Genomic DNA, 15,809 nt, shown 5'->3' with positions numbered 1-15,809 from the left:
TGGTTCTCTACCTTACGTTATGGCCAATACAGCATCAAGGCAGATTCTGCAAAACACTCTGATTCACAAGCTGCTTCTCGAGCGTTCATTGTTTGCTAGAGTCCTTCCTCCGCTTAGTGCCATTGCTGAATGCAATAGCATGCAGCGGGTACCTAGATTGAGCCCATGATCTTGAAGCTAGCCAGGCGCGCAGTTTTGGTCTCTCCGAAATGCAGCTTCATGTTCCACTAAGTCACTTGCATCGCATTGAGCTCAACTGATCCAATATTTAGTACTGATATAGCCTATTCTGGTCCCCCAAGAAAGCGATATACCACAGATGCGTCGTGGTCCTAGAAAACATCAGAAGCGGCTCCAGCGCTACCGTGAACAAACAAAACTTACGATACATCGCTCGTCCTTGCCAACCTGATCAAACACGGCTATAGCAGCTTCGCCAATAGAGGGTTTGATGTTAACACTGTTCGCAGCCTCAATCCCTAGCCCAACATCTTTGGACAGCATCTGCGCCTTGAATCCCAGTTTGTAGCCGTTGCTGCTCGGGGCATGAGGGACCACGCCGGGAACGGGGCAGACGTGATCGCACATGAAATTCTGTCCCGTGGAGTTTGCAATGACCTGATACAAAATTTTCGGGTCTAGACCAAGCTTGACGCCAGTCGCCATGGCTTCGGCGTTAGCCAGTAGGATTGTACATGACAGATAGTTGTTGCATATCTTCGCAGCCAGGCCTGAGCCAAGATCGCCGCAGTAGAAGTGCTTCTTCGCATCGCCCATCCATAGCAGTAAATCTTGCAACCGCTTACTTACGCCTCGTTCTGCTTCTCCAGGTGTGGGTTTCGAGGCTCCTACCAGCATCGACAAGGTTCCAGAATGTGCAGCCGGCACGCCGCCCTGCGAGAGAATGATCATAAGATTATATTCAAGCATCTGAGAGGCACAGACGTACGGATACTGGACAGTCAACATAACGACCCATGCCCATTCCCTCGAGCTTCTGCCCAACATCCCTAGCCGTCGCCATATCAATGGTGCTGCACTCCAGATACAGTCGTTCCTTGTCATGTGGCAATCCTTTCGCGGCTGTCACGCCACTCAATTCGCCTAGATAGACTTGACGGACATGGTGGCCTGTAGGTACAATCGTGGCGATTGTCAAGGCGTTCTGGGCGACTTCTTTTGCTGAGTTCGCGATCGATATCGGCCCGGAATCTTTGAATTCTTGCGCAAATCTTTCGCAGACCTCTCTCTGTACGTCATAAACCCATAGATTCGATTGCCGGCTCATCTTGGTCCTTATGTTCTTAGCCATTGGATAACCCATAGCTCCGAGTCCTTTGACCATATTAGTCCGATTCATCCAGGCTGTGCAAGTGCCAGAGGCTATTACCTATAAAGCCGATGTTCTGCTCCATCTTCGCGTCTTGAGAATTATATGGGTCACGTAGAAGCACCAAATGATTGAAATGTGTGCTGAAACGTTACCGGAGCGGAATAAGGTCATATATTCAAAACTATAGTCAGAGCTCAAGCCCGCGATCCTCGAAGCCGGGGGTCCAGTATTAACGCCTGGCCCACTCATAAACAGCGTCCCCAGGGACACCCCCACATCCTCAAATTTGTCAGCATCGCCTGTACTTCTTCACCCATTCCTGCTTACATGCAGAAATTTTGCGTATCAACTCTCAATTTGCATTGCCATTATCTCACAATGCCATCTTCGTGTCCTGAGTCTGGCCTCGTAGACGAATCGGCAACGGTACGCGTTAATCTCTTGGACGGCGGCAGTTTCTCAACAGCAGATATGTCTAAATTACACGCGAACGCGGAGCCAAACTTGTTCCGTCTATACGACTGGTGTTTCCATGTCTTTCATCCAGGTTCTGGCCGTCACATTCTTTGGGATGTTGGCATCAGCTCGGTCAGCGGCCTCACAGCAGCTTGAGGCTATTGTCCTAGACTGACGGCTAACGGAGTAGGATCGATCAGCTTATACGCCTATGGTACTGGACGTACAATGGGAAAGCGCGAATCCCGTCGGCCCTCAAAAGACCCTACATGAGCAGCTCGAAGCACTGGACAGCAGCTATGGACAGATAGACACTGTGATTTTCAGGTACACAGCGCATCACTCATCTTAACTACCCTGTCCGCTGACTAGTGATATAGTCATGCACATTGGGATCATTGCCGGCCTATCCAAGAAGAGTTCCCCAAAGCCAAAGGACTTTTTGGAGGAGGTACCAAGACACACTGTTCGCCTGGACATCTAGACGACGGAGTCGCGACGAGCAAGAGTCTCTGGGATGGGAGGTTCTTCGATAGCGATGGGTATGCTTCAGAAAACTGGGCAGAGATCACAGGTGAATGGAAGCAATTCGGACCATTCGAGAGAGCTTTAGACTTTTTCGGAGACGGTTCATTCATGATCATAGACGCACCCGGTCATATGCCTGGAAATCTCGCTGCTGCAGCACGCTTGAGTTTGAATGGGAGTGCGTCCTCTTGGATCCTCCTGGCGAGCGACTGCTGTCATTCAAGGTACTTGCCACGCGGGCCTCTGCTCATGAACTGTGCTTACCAAAGCTGTTTTTAGGCAGCTACTGAATGGACAAGCAGACTTCGCTTTTTTCGATATCCCGGGGGGTAAAGCATGCTTACACGAAGATGTGAACGCAGCCGAGGACACTATACGGCGATTGCGAGAGGCTGAAGACGGGCATGGAATGCATATTGCTATGGCACACGATGTCGAATGGTTGCGACAGGGCAGTGACGAGGTGCTCATGTCCGTCCTTCCAACTACAAACCGAGAACAATTTTTGCGAGCTGTACGTGCTGGGGAGGCGCCTTGATGGGGTCGCTAATCACTGTCGGTTTGAGCGCACATAGCACTCACAGTGATGGAGAAGTATCGAGGATGGCACGCGCGTCTTAGAGAGATTGTTCAAGCTTGCAAGTATCTTACGTGCATAGTGACCTACGTGGTGGGGTCAGCCACTACTCCGCGACCATTATGCGTTCCTACCCCACAAACTGCGCTTCGTTCCCCGCATGTGGAGTGGAGTATTCTCATTCTAGAACCTACCCCAATACAGTAGGTGGGGATCTGCAAAGAAACATGTGGGGCTCGGCTTTGGGGACCCACGTTCGGAGCATGCATCACCGCTTCGCCCGGTGCTCGGTGGACCAATTCCCACAACTTTGGAACTCGAGTTTTTCACGCTCGCGTGCTCGGCCTATATCTTTTGTGGCAGGTACCTAAATGTTTCCTAACACCAGGCTCACTTTGAAATCACGACTCGGCAGACACTGAAAGTAATATTGTGCTGACACAGTTAAGCGAATATGCCCTCGAGAAAGAGTTTGAACATTGGCATCATTGGTCCGGCCGGCTTTGGCGGCAGTTATCTCTGCGTCGAGCTGCTCAACAGAGGGCACAAGATTGTGGGCATTTCGCGCTTTCCGTCGAAGCTAGGCAAGAACCCCAGCTACGAGCCTAGAAGTATCGATGTTACCAAAGCCAGTATCCAGGAGCTTGCTGAGGCGTTCAAAGGCCTCGAGGTCCTTGTCAACGAGTATGGGCCTCATACTGCAGGAGAGGGTGCTTTGCAATACCGTGAGTCCTCATCCGCGAGAAATTCTTGCAACGCGTTCTGGGAACTAATAAGCACCTCCATCAGAGCCCTTCCTCGAGCTTACTCGAAAGATCGTGCTCGCGGCCAAATCTTCCAAAGTGAACTACTTCATCATGGTTGGGGGTTGCGGAAGCCTCCACATGCCTGACAAGCCATTTCAGAGCGTGTGCGAGAGCAACGAGTGGTGGCTCGCATATAGGCGCGGAATAGCTGACAGCGAAGCGCATGTCTCGTACATGGAGGACCGTTTAGGCTCAATGGGATTCTCACTGCGCGGTTACAGGAACGCGCGCAAGCTGCAAAGGGAGGGCGAGGCAACAGAGGAGTCTCGCGCGATCATCGCTGCATACGAAGAGAAAGCAAGGAGCAACGATTCTGCACTAGTATTCGTCACGGCCTGCAGGACATCCTTCATGTTCTTTGATGGGAACACGTCTTTCCGATGGACATACATCTCTCCCCCGGCTTTGTATCGCCCTGGGCCGCGAAGCGGCAGGTATGAGGTTATCTTTGATGAAATACCTCTTAAATCTGCGGCCAAAGATGACCCGTCAGACCTGGAGGGCCGGCTGCATGGTATTACTGCTGCGGATCTAGCCATTGCCATTGCAGATGAAGCTGAGGAGCAGACACGTGTCGGCAGGCATTGGAGCGCATACGGCGACTTGTCAGAAGATACACCGTACCCTTCATATGTAACTATATCGTAGAATTTAGTAGTTGACGTACTTTCATGTATCAAGTGACAGGAATGCTGCGCCCTAGCAATGGCGCCCACGTTTTGACACCGGCAAACTCCTGAATGTAGCCCTAGAGCAGACTACATAATCTCAAACGGCTCGTTGCTCTCTCTGTAGTGCCATAGAAGCTCTCACTGGCTATTATAGGTGCTTCTCGTGTGCATATAGCTCTTCTTGCGACCTGAATCTTTGACAGAAATGGAAGTTTCCCAAGGCCGTCTGATATGGCCCATGTGGGTATATCAAACAAACCATAACATCATTCCAAATATTTGCTGCTGCAAATTCTCCAAGCATACCATTATCGCAGTTCACCGGCTGGATGGAACACGTTCGTGGAGTTGGATAGGGGTCAAGCATCCACTCAGGTTGCAGCACTACAACCTAGGATCAACAACTCATATGCTAGAAAGCTACTCCGAACATCAGCTGTAGAGAACACAGCTGAGATCTCAGCTGTGGAGAGCCCAGCTGAAAACTCAGCTGTGCAGTGTTCAGCTGAACTTACTAGCGCGCCACCCAGGGGTGGCCCCCCTTCCTTCCCCTAGTATATATACAACTAGCTAGACGTCTATAGAAATCAGAGTTCACATCAATTTAACCTGAGTCATCCAATAAGCAGGAACTACCCCGAGAATCCCCCACATCGTGTAATTGTCCCCGCAGACAGCTTTCGAAAGGTAGCATGCTATATTTCGCTAAACCCGCATGCCTGTAATCGGCAGAGATGACATGCGTCTCAAATTTTAGAAACAGCAAATGCTTGTCTTGTCAGTCTCGACGCTAGCCACAAAAAAAATATACAACTGCTGCAATCGTTGCGTACAGATTCACGTCCCCTGGTCCGTTACCTTCCGTCATGGATTCACTTGACAACGTCAGCGCCATCAAGAATGTCAGTGCCAGAGACAAAAATTGAATCTGCTGAGCTTGCTACTGACCGAACACAAAACAGATTATCGTTGTCGGGGTAGGACCAGCAGGCCTCCTAGCAGGTCTGATCCTGTCTAAAAATGGCCTACCTGTCACTCTGATGGACATGGGCCAAAGCCTGGATACAAATACTCGCGCAACACATTATGCAGCGCCGGCGGTAACAGAGTTGATACGTGCCGGCGTCATCGACGATGTCAAGGCCGAAGGATTTCAACCTCATGGCGTAAGCTGGAGGAAGATCAACGGTGAAAAGATAGCATCATTGAATGCCGATGTCCTTGGAGACGCACCGGACAGGATGGTTTGCCTTCCCTTGGACAAGTTGGTAATGATATTGAAGCGCCATCTTGATCAACGGAGTAAAGTCGAGATCCTGTTCGACCACGAAGTTGTGGACATAGGGCAAGATGGGAAAAAAGCCTGGGTGGATGTGAAAAGAAAACCAAGGGCGGAGAGAGGCGGTTTGCAGCGCAGTATATCATCGGCTGTGAAGGCGCCAACAGCAAAATCAGGCGAAGCCTTTTCGGCGACTGGGAATTCCCAGGCTTCACATGGGACAAACAGGTTGTTGCCACGAACGTGAGTATTATTGTCACCATTCCGGCTGTGATCAGTTTCGTTAACATGATGGTTTAATAGACCTACTATAACTTCAAGAAATTTGGGTAGGACGACTCCAACTTTATCGTTGATCCGGACAATTGGTTTATGGCCGCGAAGATTTCCAACGACGGCCTCTGGCGAGTGACCTACGGGGACATCACTGGTCTTACGCGGGAAGAGCTCATAGCGAGACAACCCATGAGATTCAAGGAGATCCTACCCGGTCATCCAGACCCAGATCTATACAAGTTGGCTAACATCAGCCCGTACAAAGTCCACCAGCGCCTGGCTCACAGGATGCGTGTTGGAAGATTCCTACTGGCTGCAGATGCCGCGCACTTGTGCAATCCTTTGTAAGTTTCCGTGCTAATCCAGTATATGATCCGCTTGGCAGAATCATTCTGATGCTTGTCGACTACCAGCGGTGGAATGGGCTTGACGAGTGGTATTGTTGACGTTGGCGGCCTGTGTGACTGCTTGCTCGCCATTCACCATGGCAAAGCTGGCGAAGAAATCCTGGACATCTATTCGGAGAAGCGGATGGAAAAATACGAGACGGTCGTGGACCCGATATCTAGTGGCAACTTTCGACGACTGTTTGAGAACGATCCGGAGAAAGCTACAGAGAACAATGAGTTCTTCAAGCTTTGCCTAAAGGCCGGATCAGACAACGATCTGGCGAGGCAGCTCAATACGGTAAGCTACGTCCAATGGAGTCTTCGGCTATTTTGGACGCCAAATCTGCAATGAGCAACGAATCGGCTAACCCAGCTTTAGGGCGTGAATATTCTCAAGTGTGATTTCTCGCAACACTTTACCCCTGCATCGTCGGCGGCACAGAAAGTCTGATAAGCGATGCGGAATGACTGATATGCTTTGGTTGAAGTTGTGTTCAGTTAGCTTAAAATCAATTGCTTCGTTCGGTCACAATAAATTGTCAGCCGACTCTGGAGACTCATTTGCTCGGTCGCCAGCGGACCCTTTTGTGGTTTGCATAACCTTCTTCGAAATTCATCGAAAGAGTTAAAGATATCGTTCAACATTCTGCTACTACGGTGTTAAACCGATATAAAGAAATTTGCTTCTTGCAAGTCCTCGTGCTTTCCCACAGCGTTGAGCATCAACGCATCCACCTTATGGCAAGTACAATGCTGGATCAATTTAGATATTTCCAAGCTGTACAAGCGCTGAACGGCGTAGGTGGGAGTTCCCGGTCCTAGGTGGTTGACTAATAGCATGATCATGAGATGCAAATGATGAAAGGAAAACGTCCCAAGCATCATGACAACCGTGCAATGCTCCGTCTTGAACACAATGCGAGGTGAGATAGTGCGATATACGTAACAATGAAGATTGCAAAGCTCACTCTCCAATTCAAGAGTTCTCATGTTCGGATGCTGTGCTTATAGACCATTGCTAGGCTGTGGAACGTGGCTTGCTTCGCACGGCGAAACAGTGTTGTTGGGTTGTGATCGTCCCTGAGCGAGTCTTGAAATGTCAAAGCAGAATTACCACCAATATGATAGTAAACTTGTCTCCAGCATTGATAGGTGAATGACTGACTCGAGCCGCCGGACTGACTCTTTTCGAAGTTTCTATATGGAAGCGAATGAAAAGCTCGGCGGTTATAAACGCCCACGGTACAAGCGGCGTTGGTGTACACTCAACATCAACACAAACGAGATGATTTGTGCCTCACACATCCTAATTGAACTTCTCTATGCAGACAGGACCATGCCCGTCGCATCCACCCTGATATTCCCAAGATAGTAGCCCGTGGACTCAGCCTCCTTCCACTCTTGAAGCATCTTCGCCTCCCGCGCTAGACTTCGTGACAAGAAGCGCATGCGATAAGGCTTCGGCAGCGTATTGATACCTTGTTCGTACGCTTGATCCGACACGTCAACTTTCTCTTCCTTGCCGTCGGGTCTTATCACAGGTCTGATCTCAAAGGCCCATAGAATCTTCGCGAGGACGATGAACATACTGTTTTCTGCCAAATGCATGCCCGGGCAGATACGCCGACCGGCGCCAAAGCTAAAATGATCTCGCGCGTAGGGGTCTGGGTGCGCGGCATATGCCCCTGCCTTGAGTGGGTAGTCAAGATACCGCTCGGGTCGGAAGGCTTCAGGTTCAGGATATCTGGAGTCGTAATGGGCGGCATATTGACAGATTGCAACGACGGTATTCTTGGGTATGAAGTAGTTCTGGTAAGTCATGTCCTCGGTGGTATAATGTGGGGAGCCCATGTTTGTGACCGGCCTAAGTCGTAAGATCTCCTTCACCATCGCCCGGATATATGGCAGATCGTCCTCGTCGTCAAAGGTTGGAGATCGGCCGTCGCCAATGGCACGGGAGATCTCCTCGTGCGCCCTCTTTTGGGCTTCTGGGTAAGCTGCAAGATACTTGAATGCGCTGTTCAATGATGAACTTGTGGTCTCCGATCCAGCTTCAATCATCGCTAGATTTATATGTTAAGCCGGAAGCCTATATGCCACTTGGAGCTTGGCGCACTTACTGCCTGCCACAAATGCTGCCGTCACTTCGTCAATATCGTCTCTCTGGTCAACATCTTCGACGAGCTGCTTCGCGAAGCATTCCGGAGCAGTCTTCGTCTTGGTCTGGGCGCGGAGCCGATTCCAGTACTTCAGCCATATTGAAGCTTGCCTTTCGTACGCCTTCAGAGCAGATCTTCTCCACCACTGCATCCAAGATGGTAGCTTTGCTAATGGTGGCACAACGTCCGCAATGTATGCACCTGGAACTGCCGCATCCGAGAAGTCCTTCATGAGGCCGTAAATCTCTTCTACGTCTTCGCATTTCTTGAATCGTGTCAGCTCGCTTTGTGCCATTGACTGCCAAGAGGTCTAACTCACCCATTCGGAGATCCGCCGCCCGTAAGTGGATGTCATGATTACTGAAGTCGTATACCTCCTAACATGCATGTAGAAACTCCCTTGGTCCTCTGCCTTAGAGCTGGTGTATATGTCGTGCAGAAGTTGTTTGGTTTCAAATTCTTGGCTAGGCTTGAAGGTAGACGATGATTTGGGCGTGAGCAGCTTGTGCACGATAGTTCTCAGCTTCCGCCATTCGGGAGTGTACGTCTGCAACAAGAATCGCTTGCCACCAGACAAAAGGTCAGAGATGACAGGCATAGGAGCGCGACCAGATGTCACTCTTGACTGTTTGTCGAAGATTTCCCTGATTGCGCCGGGCTCGGTGACAAAGATCCAGTCCTCCCAGCCCAGGCGAAGCTTGAAAACAGGGCCATATTCCTTTGCCCATGCTTTGAGCTGAGCCTGAGGTTCGGCACCCAGCAGAGTTGTGTGGCCGATGAGAGGTAAGCCTTTCGGCCCCGGAACAGCTTGGTAGCCTTTTGGCAGACGACGCCGAGTGCCAAAGGCATATAACAGCGTAAGGAGCGCCGTGCCAACTGCAAAGATGGCCGTATACATCGCGGAGGTGCTATTTTCTCTTAGGCTTGGGAAAGGCTTCATGTCCACAAGCTAAAAAGGGGTTGTCGCACTAGTCAGCTGACTCCAACCGCCAGTCCAACAGTTCCCAAGGTCGAGGAGAGGGCGAATGTGGGGTAGCGTAGCTCGTAGCTTACCCCACATGTGGAGCGCGTTTCGACTAGACCTAATTCGTACTGTTGTTTTCCCCGCATGGCCGGTTCGCCTTCGCCTTCGACTGGTCCGCGGGAGAAGCAACAGCAGGCATCTTCTCCCTTCACCCCATGGGGTGTGGAGCAGTACAGCGTGCGTTTCCAGCGTGCACGGTGAAAGCTCTCGCATTTGACTTTGTCGCGGAGCTGAGACACGGGCTACACTAAGTCATCTGGAGATAGAAACCAATACCATGCCAGTACGTAAGGCAAACTACGATGGTTCTGGACCATCTCTGGATCAGGTCATGTTCCAGGGCAATCCCATTCAACAACGTAATCATGCGAAAGCTGCGTACACTGCTTGGGCAAGCTGATATTTTTGAAGACTTTCGGAAGTGGAGCGTCTTGAAAGTTGAAGCGATGATGAACGTGGAGAATCCAGTTGACTGGGCAGACTTGCTATCACACTTTATGAAAATGCGGAAGGCTAACGGGGAACCGGCTGAGTTTGGTGAGATGCTGATTGAGGCAATGAATACCATGTAAGTAGACAAAGCGTTCGCTTCAGGAGCTGTTCTGATGTTTGAACCTTCCAGTCGTTAGCGCTAGTGCCGACAACACATCGATTGCCATGACAGCCTGTCTCCACCATATCTGCCAGCATCCAGCCGTATATCGAAGTTGCAGGAGGGAATTGATGACTTCGCGGAGCCGCACAATCTACAGGAATCGGTTCGCTATAACCAGACCCAGAAAATACACCATCTTGTTGTAGTAGCGAAGGAGGCCAGAAAACTACTAAGACATGCCGTCCCAGGGCTGGTGGTGGACCGAAAAGCTACACCCGAACGGACTCGGACGGGAGTACTTTCAATCGCCCAGAATCTGGACAAGCAGATTTGGGGCGAAGTCGTGATGAGTTCAAGCCAGCACGTTGGCTTGAATCTTTCAACAGGGCAAATTATCTCAATGTTAACAACATCACGTTCGGAGGCTCCGATCCGCGCACCTACATTGGCCGTAACATCGCCTTGCCGAGTGACTGCTCTCCCGATTACGCACAATTGATTATATGCTTGGTGGACTAGCCCATGACGCTAGTTGAGGTACATAGGTTTCCGGCTTAGCTGCTTTACTACTTCGATGTCGACTTTGTCGACCCATCGAAGCTACGGCACATCACGACTTTGTGGTTTTCTTATCATCGCGATATGAACACGACAATCAGAGCCTGTGAAGGTCGGGTGCTAATGGCCGTTTGATATACTCCATGCAGTTTGTTGGGATATTGGTTAATGCTTGGGGTTATAGTTATGCGATTAAACTCAACAAGATTGTACGACAATATACTAATGTGCTCATAGCTCAGACACTGCAACCACAATACCTCAGATTCTCTCTAGTTAAATAAAGCTTTACAATTTTATTCCGACCTGCTTAACCCTGCGCACAAATGGAATGAAACCAGGAAAGAGTTCCTGTGGATCATATTTTGCGCGAATCTCCATGAATCGCTGCAGACCTTTATCAGTCCACACTTTGACCTATAATTGGAAACGTCTAGTGAGTATATAGCTACGTATCATTTAAAACATCTGGAACTTACGTTCGCCTGCCTCTCATCGAATGGATTGTAGTCCGCAATATACATCCCGACACCCAGTGGGTACAATTTTGCATATATGTCCGCCATCGGCTCGTATATCTTGGGCTCCAAGGACTTTTCCTTCCAGTGCGTGAAGGTGGATATGTAGTACTGCTGTGGCAGGGCGCAGAGGTGGTCATTGTCATCGGGATAACTGTGGCAACAGTATATGCAACCGAGTGATGTTCGTGTGGGAAGTTCGGTCATCGCCGGTTTGACTGCTTTGACGAGTCGCTCCAGAGGCACTTCTGGATCGTTAAGGAAGCTGTTAATTTGCCAATTGTTCCGGGGCCCTGACGGTGTCACCAGCTCCTGGAGCTCGAAGTACGCTGCCCACGACATTTCGGCAACGGATCCCGCATCGATGATTGATCCGTGTAAGGGGGCTGGAATACGATCCCAAGCACTCAAGAGTGATCTTGCCTCTTCCAAAGTATCCACATATGCAGTGGAGCAGACTCCAAAGTGCAGCGTTGGGGGCGATGGAATGCTGTCGGTTTTGTGCGTAGGCGAATGCATCTCTGAATAGCCCGTGGTCATGGCTGTCTCGGTACCCCATCTTGGTATGATGCGGCTGGTTTCCAGAGCCCATTGCAGAAGATTCTCGATATTGTCTTTGTCTTCAAAGAGGATCATTCTCATGAACATGCGTCGGGACGGGATGGTACGCGCCCAGATCCTAGTCACAACACCAAAGAAGGCCTGGCCAGAGCCGCGAGCCGCCCAAAAGAGGTCTGCATTTTCCGTCATGCTTGCTGTCTTGACTTTGCCATCAGGTGTAACAATCTCCATTCTGACAATCCAGTCGCCGACTGTTGGGCCCCAAGTAGGCATGAACATGCCTTGCCCTCCTGCAAGAGTAAAACCTCCCAAGGCTACCGTTGGAGCATGGCCATGAGGAAAGAATCGTCCTAGCTTTTGTAACAATTCCGAAGCTTCTGCCACGCGCACAGCAGGGCCATAGCAGATATAATGTGTGACTGGATCGTATTCCACTTTGCAGTGTAATTTTGTGGTGTCGACGAGAATGCCATCGTGTATCAACGATGGATTTGAGAACGTATGCCCTCCTGACCGGACGCCAATCTTGCTGTTGGAGTTGACTGCGCTTCTAATAGCGTTTTGAACTTCAAATGTGGAGTTAACAAGATGGATCTCTCTTGGATATGCTTCTCTTATATCCGCGTTGATGTATGACCGACGAAGGCGCTCATACTCGCAATGGCTGGCAGATGGAGGAGCCGAAGGTCGGGTCCAAACGGTCATATTTACACCGAGACTATGAAGTTGTTGGTGGCTTGGGCGATGTTGCGTTGTAAGCTTGACAGTAGCCGCTTTATATTCAGTCCTTATAACGTCTTTCTAATGGCAAAGATTTCGGTCGCCTAGTAGCCACATTATACAGAGTCTTTATATATTTCGTAAGTCAAAACGTAATATCGTTTTGCCTTTACCAATTTGTGGGGTCTTGGCTACAACCTTGGTGATCTCAATACGACTACCCCACTCGACCGTTCTTCCTACCGTCCACTACTGTACACAATGTAGAAATGCAGTGGAATGCGCATCTTGCACCACAAAGAAGCGATTTCCAGCTAGATGTTTCCAGAATCTAGACCCCTAGAATTGATAAGCTACGTGATACTGTATGTATCTGTTGTAGAATTAAGATGAGAAGAGCTAGAATTCAAGACGTCGAGCTCTCATTGGGTGCTCCTAGGTGTTCCTTGACGCGGTTGATTGGACATTGCCCGGCAAGTTGCCTTTCTCTCACATTCGTACTGCGATTGCAATCTGTGTCAATGCCAAACTGGAGCGCAGCTCACTCAGGTTAAAACCCCACATTCGCATAAGACCAGTCTAGCTGTATGCAAGAGCGTGGAAGAGCCATGTGTGACCTTACTTAAGGTGCCTTGTGGGGTATGTGACAGAACCTCCTTAGGAGACACCCCACATTCTCGATTCGAAACGTCCTTGAGCTTGGCGGAGCCGCTGGGATCGCAAGCCCTTTTCGCAAGTGTGACGTATCGGGCTTTGAAAAGTCTTAGAGCCGTTTCAGGATTACCACGAAGAAGTCATCTGTTGGTACAACCTCTGGCAGAATAGAAGGCTGAATACCGGTCGCTCTCTTATCCGACAATTTCAGAGGTGTCGAAGAGAGCAAAATGAAACTTGGGCTTATTCCCGTCTCAATCTAGTTTCGGCGAGTATAGCATGGCGAGTAGTGGCGTATCAGCCGTAAGCTCTTCGGCTTCATCAACCTAGGGGCGGTTGAGGAATCGCTTGATGTCGTGGCCTTCAGCAACCTCAAAAGTTTAAGGTTACTAAGGGTCTACTTTAGAATAAGCCAAGCACCTATAGCCTATCTTCGTCTTTCCTGCCTGCCATATTTTAAGACTATCTTGTCCTAGGACAGCAGATATTCTATAGAAGGGGAAAATGTTATTCATCTCATTATTGAGGTCTAATAGAGGCTTCTTCGTTTGTACTAGAGGGTACCGTAGACCCGTATCCAGACACTTCCTCCGGTAACATGAACCATCGTGGCCTGCACTAGTGTGACCAGCTGATATCGGTGGCATGGGAGCAAGACAACTCGACACTGACCACATCTACGAGACCGTTGCGCCGAAAGATCGAACTGTTTCGTCAAGCTCGACTCGCAGAAGATATGGCCGCATTCTGTCAGCTTCACGGTGCGGATGAAATCTCCGTAGTCTTCGAAACCAACTGGACACCTTCCATCGTAGTTGGTTCCCTGGTGTTCATCAAAAGTTCCGTCGCGAGATACAAGGTATGGGGCACTCACGGCCTCAATCTCGGTGGTCGCTCCTTGGGTACGTAAGAAGGCGATATTTCGTTCGCCTGATGTTGAAGCATACTGGGTAGTACCAAAAGCGAATCCTTCATGCCAACCCCTTCGGCACCTAGAACCCCGGATGACCAGTCGGGAAAGTAAATACGAGCGAGCTTGACGTTCGTCTGAAACCGCTTCACACGGAACTGGATGAATTCTATGAGGTGAGTTCTAGGCTCATTTGACTGCTTCGAGCTTATCGTGTGTTGATGAAGCTTAAGTCTTCCATGAGCAGTGATGAACCCTTTCTTCTCGTCCGTTGGAGCGCAGTCAGGAGTATTGGCACATCGAGTGACAATGTCTTTATATTTATTTCCGGAATCAAGCTATACACAAAGTAAGGCCTATTAAGATTACTCCTAAAGGACTTGGTCAACTTTCTTAAATATTTTAGCAGTCTGAAGCCCTGAAAGTCGCCTGCAAGAACTCGTTCTCCAGCCTAGTAGACGGGGTCGTTTGATCGAGCCGACATAGAGATAGCTAAGTCACTCGGATTGCGGGTCGAGGCCCGTTGGTGTTGTGGTGTATTGAGCAGAGCAAGGTTGATAATGGAATGCGTTTGTTGACGTAGAAGCTTATTGGCAGCGTGGTTCGATTGAGATTGAAGGTAAAGATTGAACAGGAACGCTAAATGCAGATCGCTTGAATTCACAGGAGCTAAATACGAAGGGTGAACGATTAGAGACTAGTGAAGAGTTACTAGAACGAAAACAACTACCTGGTCTAAGACAGTCTTATCAGAAAATATGTAACGTATTCCACAAGCGAGCCGTCCACCCAAGCGAGCCGTCCACTTCATCACAAAAACGCGACGCGTCAACTTCCAACCACCATGCGTCGACAACACAACGTGCAATCAATACAAAATGAAGGTCGAATATGCATGGCTATCGCAGCAATCAATCAGCAGCAATTTAAAAGCGAACGGCGCGCTATTACGACATATAACGTACCCAGAAGCACACTTCGAGATCGACGCGCTGGAACGACCCCACGACGCGATTCTGAGCCTAATTCGAAGAAGCTTTCCAAGCTGGAGGAATCAGTTGTTGTTCAACATATACTCGACCTGGATTCGCGAGGATTTCCGCCCAACCTGCATGCTGTACGAGAGATGGCCAACAAATTGCTCGCCGAGCGCGCCGCCGGCCACGTTGGCAAGAACTGGCCAGAGAACTTTGTCAAGCGAACACCTAAGCTCAAAACACAATTTAATTGAAAGTACGATCGTTAGAGAGCTTTATGCGAGGATCCAAAGGCAATTGGCGATTGGTTTAAGCTTGTACGCAATACAAAAGCAAAGTATAGCATCCTGGATGAAGATATACACAACTTTAATAAAGCTGGCTTCCAAATAGGCGTTATCTTAACTGGCGTGGTTGTAACAGGCTCTGAGCGGTGCAATTGTCCAAAATTAATACAGCCAGGCGATCGCGAATGGACGACGATAATCCAAGGAGTCAATGCCTGTGGATGGGCTATCCCGCCATTCATCATCTTTTCGGGTAAGTACCACCTCTCTGCATGGTACGAGGGCAATAATATACTACTAGACTGGGTTATAGCAGTAAGCGATAATAGCTGGACGACGAATGAGCTTGGTATTGCCTGGCTGCTGCATTTTAATAAGCATACAAAGGATCGCACTATAGGCACGCATCGGCTGCTAATTATTAATGGCCACGAGAGCCACCGCTCGCTTGAATTTAAAGAGATTTGCAAGGAGAATAATATTATTACTCTCTGCATGCCAGCGCATTCATCGCACCTGCTGCAGCCGCTT

General features: G+C 49.5%; 7 protein-coding genes across 7 annotated transcripts; 4 read left to right on the top strand and 3 right to left on the bottom strand.

Annotated features, from left to right (window-relative positions):
- Positions 1 to 250: 250 nt before the first annotated feature.
- Positions 251 to 1,415, bottom strand: BDZ99DRAFT_567402 (putative 3-hydroxyisobutyrate dehydrogenase; the record flags this gene model as incomplete). Its single annotated transcript, XM_033727681.1, has 4 exons — positions 251 to 332; positions 385 to 894; positions 950 to 1,335; positions 1,391 to 1,415. The coding sequence occupies 4 exons, from the start codon at positions 1,413 to 1,415 to the stop codon at positions 285 to 287; spliced, it is 969 nt and encodes a 322-aa protein (XP_033582540.1). The 3' UTR covers positions 251 to 284.
- Positions 1,416 to 1,711: 296 nt separating this feature from the next.
- Positions 1,712 to 2,960, top strand: BDZ99DRAFT_567401 (uncharacterized protein; the record flags this gene model as incomplete). Its single annotated transcript, XM_033727680.1, has 4 exons — positions 1,712 to 1,921; positions 1,980 to 2,116; positions 2,170 to 2,541; positions 2,597 to 2,960. The coding sequence occupies 4 exons, from the start codon at positions 1,712 to 1,714 to the stop codon at positions 2,853 to 2,855; spliced, it is 978 nt and encodes a 325-aa protein (XP_033582539.1). The 3' UTR covers positions 2,856 to 2,960.
- A 250-nt stretch (positions 2,961 to 3,210) lies between these two features.
- BDZ99DRAFT_435993 (uncharacterized protein) lies at positions 3,211 to 4,365 on the top strand. Its single transcript, XM_033717514.1, has 2 exons — positions 3,211 to 3,619; positions 3,684 to 4,365. The coding sequence occupies exons 1-2, from the start codon at positions 3,349 to 3,351 to the stop codon at positions 4,346 to 4,348; spliced, it is 936 nt and encodes a 311-aa protein (XP_033582538.1). The 5' UTR covers positions 3,211 to 3,348; the 3' UTR covers positions 4,349 to 4,365.
- An 872-nt stretch (positions 4,366 to 5,237) lies between these two features.
- On the top strand, positions 5,238 to 6,960 carry BDZ99DRAFT_550512 (FAD/NAD(P)-binding domain-containing protein; the record flags this gene model as incomplete). The annotated part of the gene is made up of 6 exons (XM_033726985.1): positions 5,238 to 5,273; positions 5,334 to 5,705; positions 5,753 to 5,893; positions 5,984 to 6,270; positions 6,340 to 6,613; positions 6,695 to 6,960. 6 exons carry the CDS (start codon positions 5,238 to 5,240, stop codon positions 6,764 to 6,766), a joined length of 1,182 nt encoding a protein of 393 aa, XP_033582537.1. The 3' UTR covers positions 6,767 to 6,960.
- A 675-nt stretch (positions 6,961 to 7,635) lies between these two features.
- On the bottom strand, positions 7,636 to 9,372 carry BDZ99DRAFT_516293 (O-methylsterigmatocystin oxidoreductase; the record flags this gene model as incomplete). The annotated part of the gene is made up of 3 exons (XM_033725064.1): positions 7,636 to 8,378; positions 8,436 to 8,739; positions 8,794 to 9,372. 3 exons carry the CDS (start codon positions 9,370 to 9,372, stop codon positions 7,636 to 7,638), a joined length of 1,626 nt encoding a protein of 541 aa, XP_033582536.1.
- Positions 9,373 to 9,775: 403 nt separating this feature from the next.
- Positions 9,776 to 10,612, top strand: BDZ99DRAFT_567397 (uncharacterized protein; the record flags this gene model as incomplete). The annotated part of the gene is made up of 3 exons (XM_033727679.1): positions 9,776 to 9,857; positions 9,910 to 10,066; positions 10,342 to 10,612. The coding sequence occupies 3 exons, from the start codon at positions 9,776 to 9,778 to the stop codon at positions 10,610 to 10,612; spliced, it is 510 nt and encodes a 169-aa protein (XP_033582535.1).
- A 327-nt stretch (positions 10,613 to 10,939) lies between these two features.
- BDZ99DRAFT_516291 (FAD-binding domain-containing protein) lies at positions 10,940 to 12,435 on the bottom strand (the record flags this gene model as incomplete). Its single annotated transcript, XM_033725063.1, has 2 exons — positions 10,940 to 11,068; positions 11,131 to 12,435. 2 exons carry the CDS (start codon positions 12,433 to 12,435, stop codon positions 10,940 to 10,942), a joined length of 1,434 nt encoding a protein of 477 aa, XP_033582534.1.
- Between the last annotated feature and the right edge of the window lie 3,374 nt (positions 12,436 to 15,809).

The sequence above is a fragment of the Mytilinidion resinicola genome (assembly GCF_010093595.1).
Source record: "Mytilinidion resinicola strain CBS 304.34 unplaced genomic scaffold BDZ99scaffold_3, whole genome shotgun sequence".
Lineage (NCBI taxonomy): Eukaryota > Fungi > Ascomycota > Dothideomycetes > Mytilinidiales > Mytilinidiaceae > Mytilinidion > Mytilinidion resinicola.
This window is presented reverse-complemented; position numbering and strand designations above follow the sequence as displayed.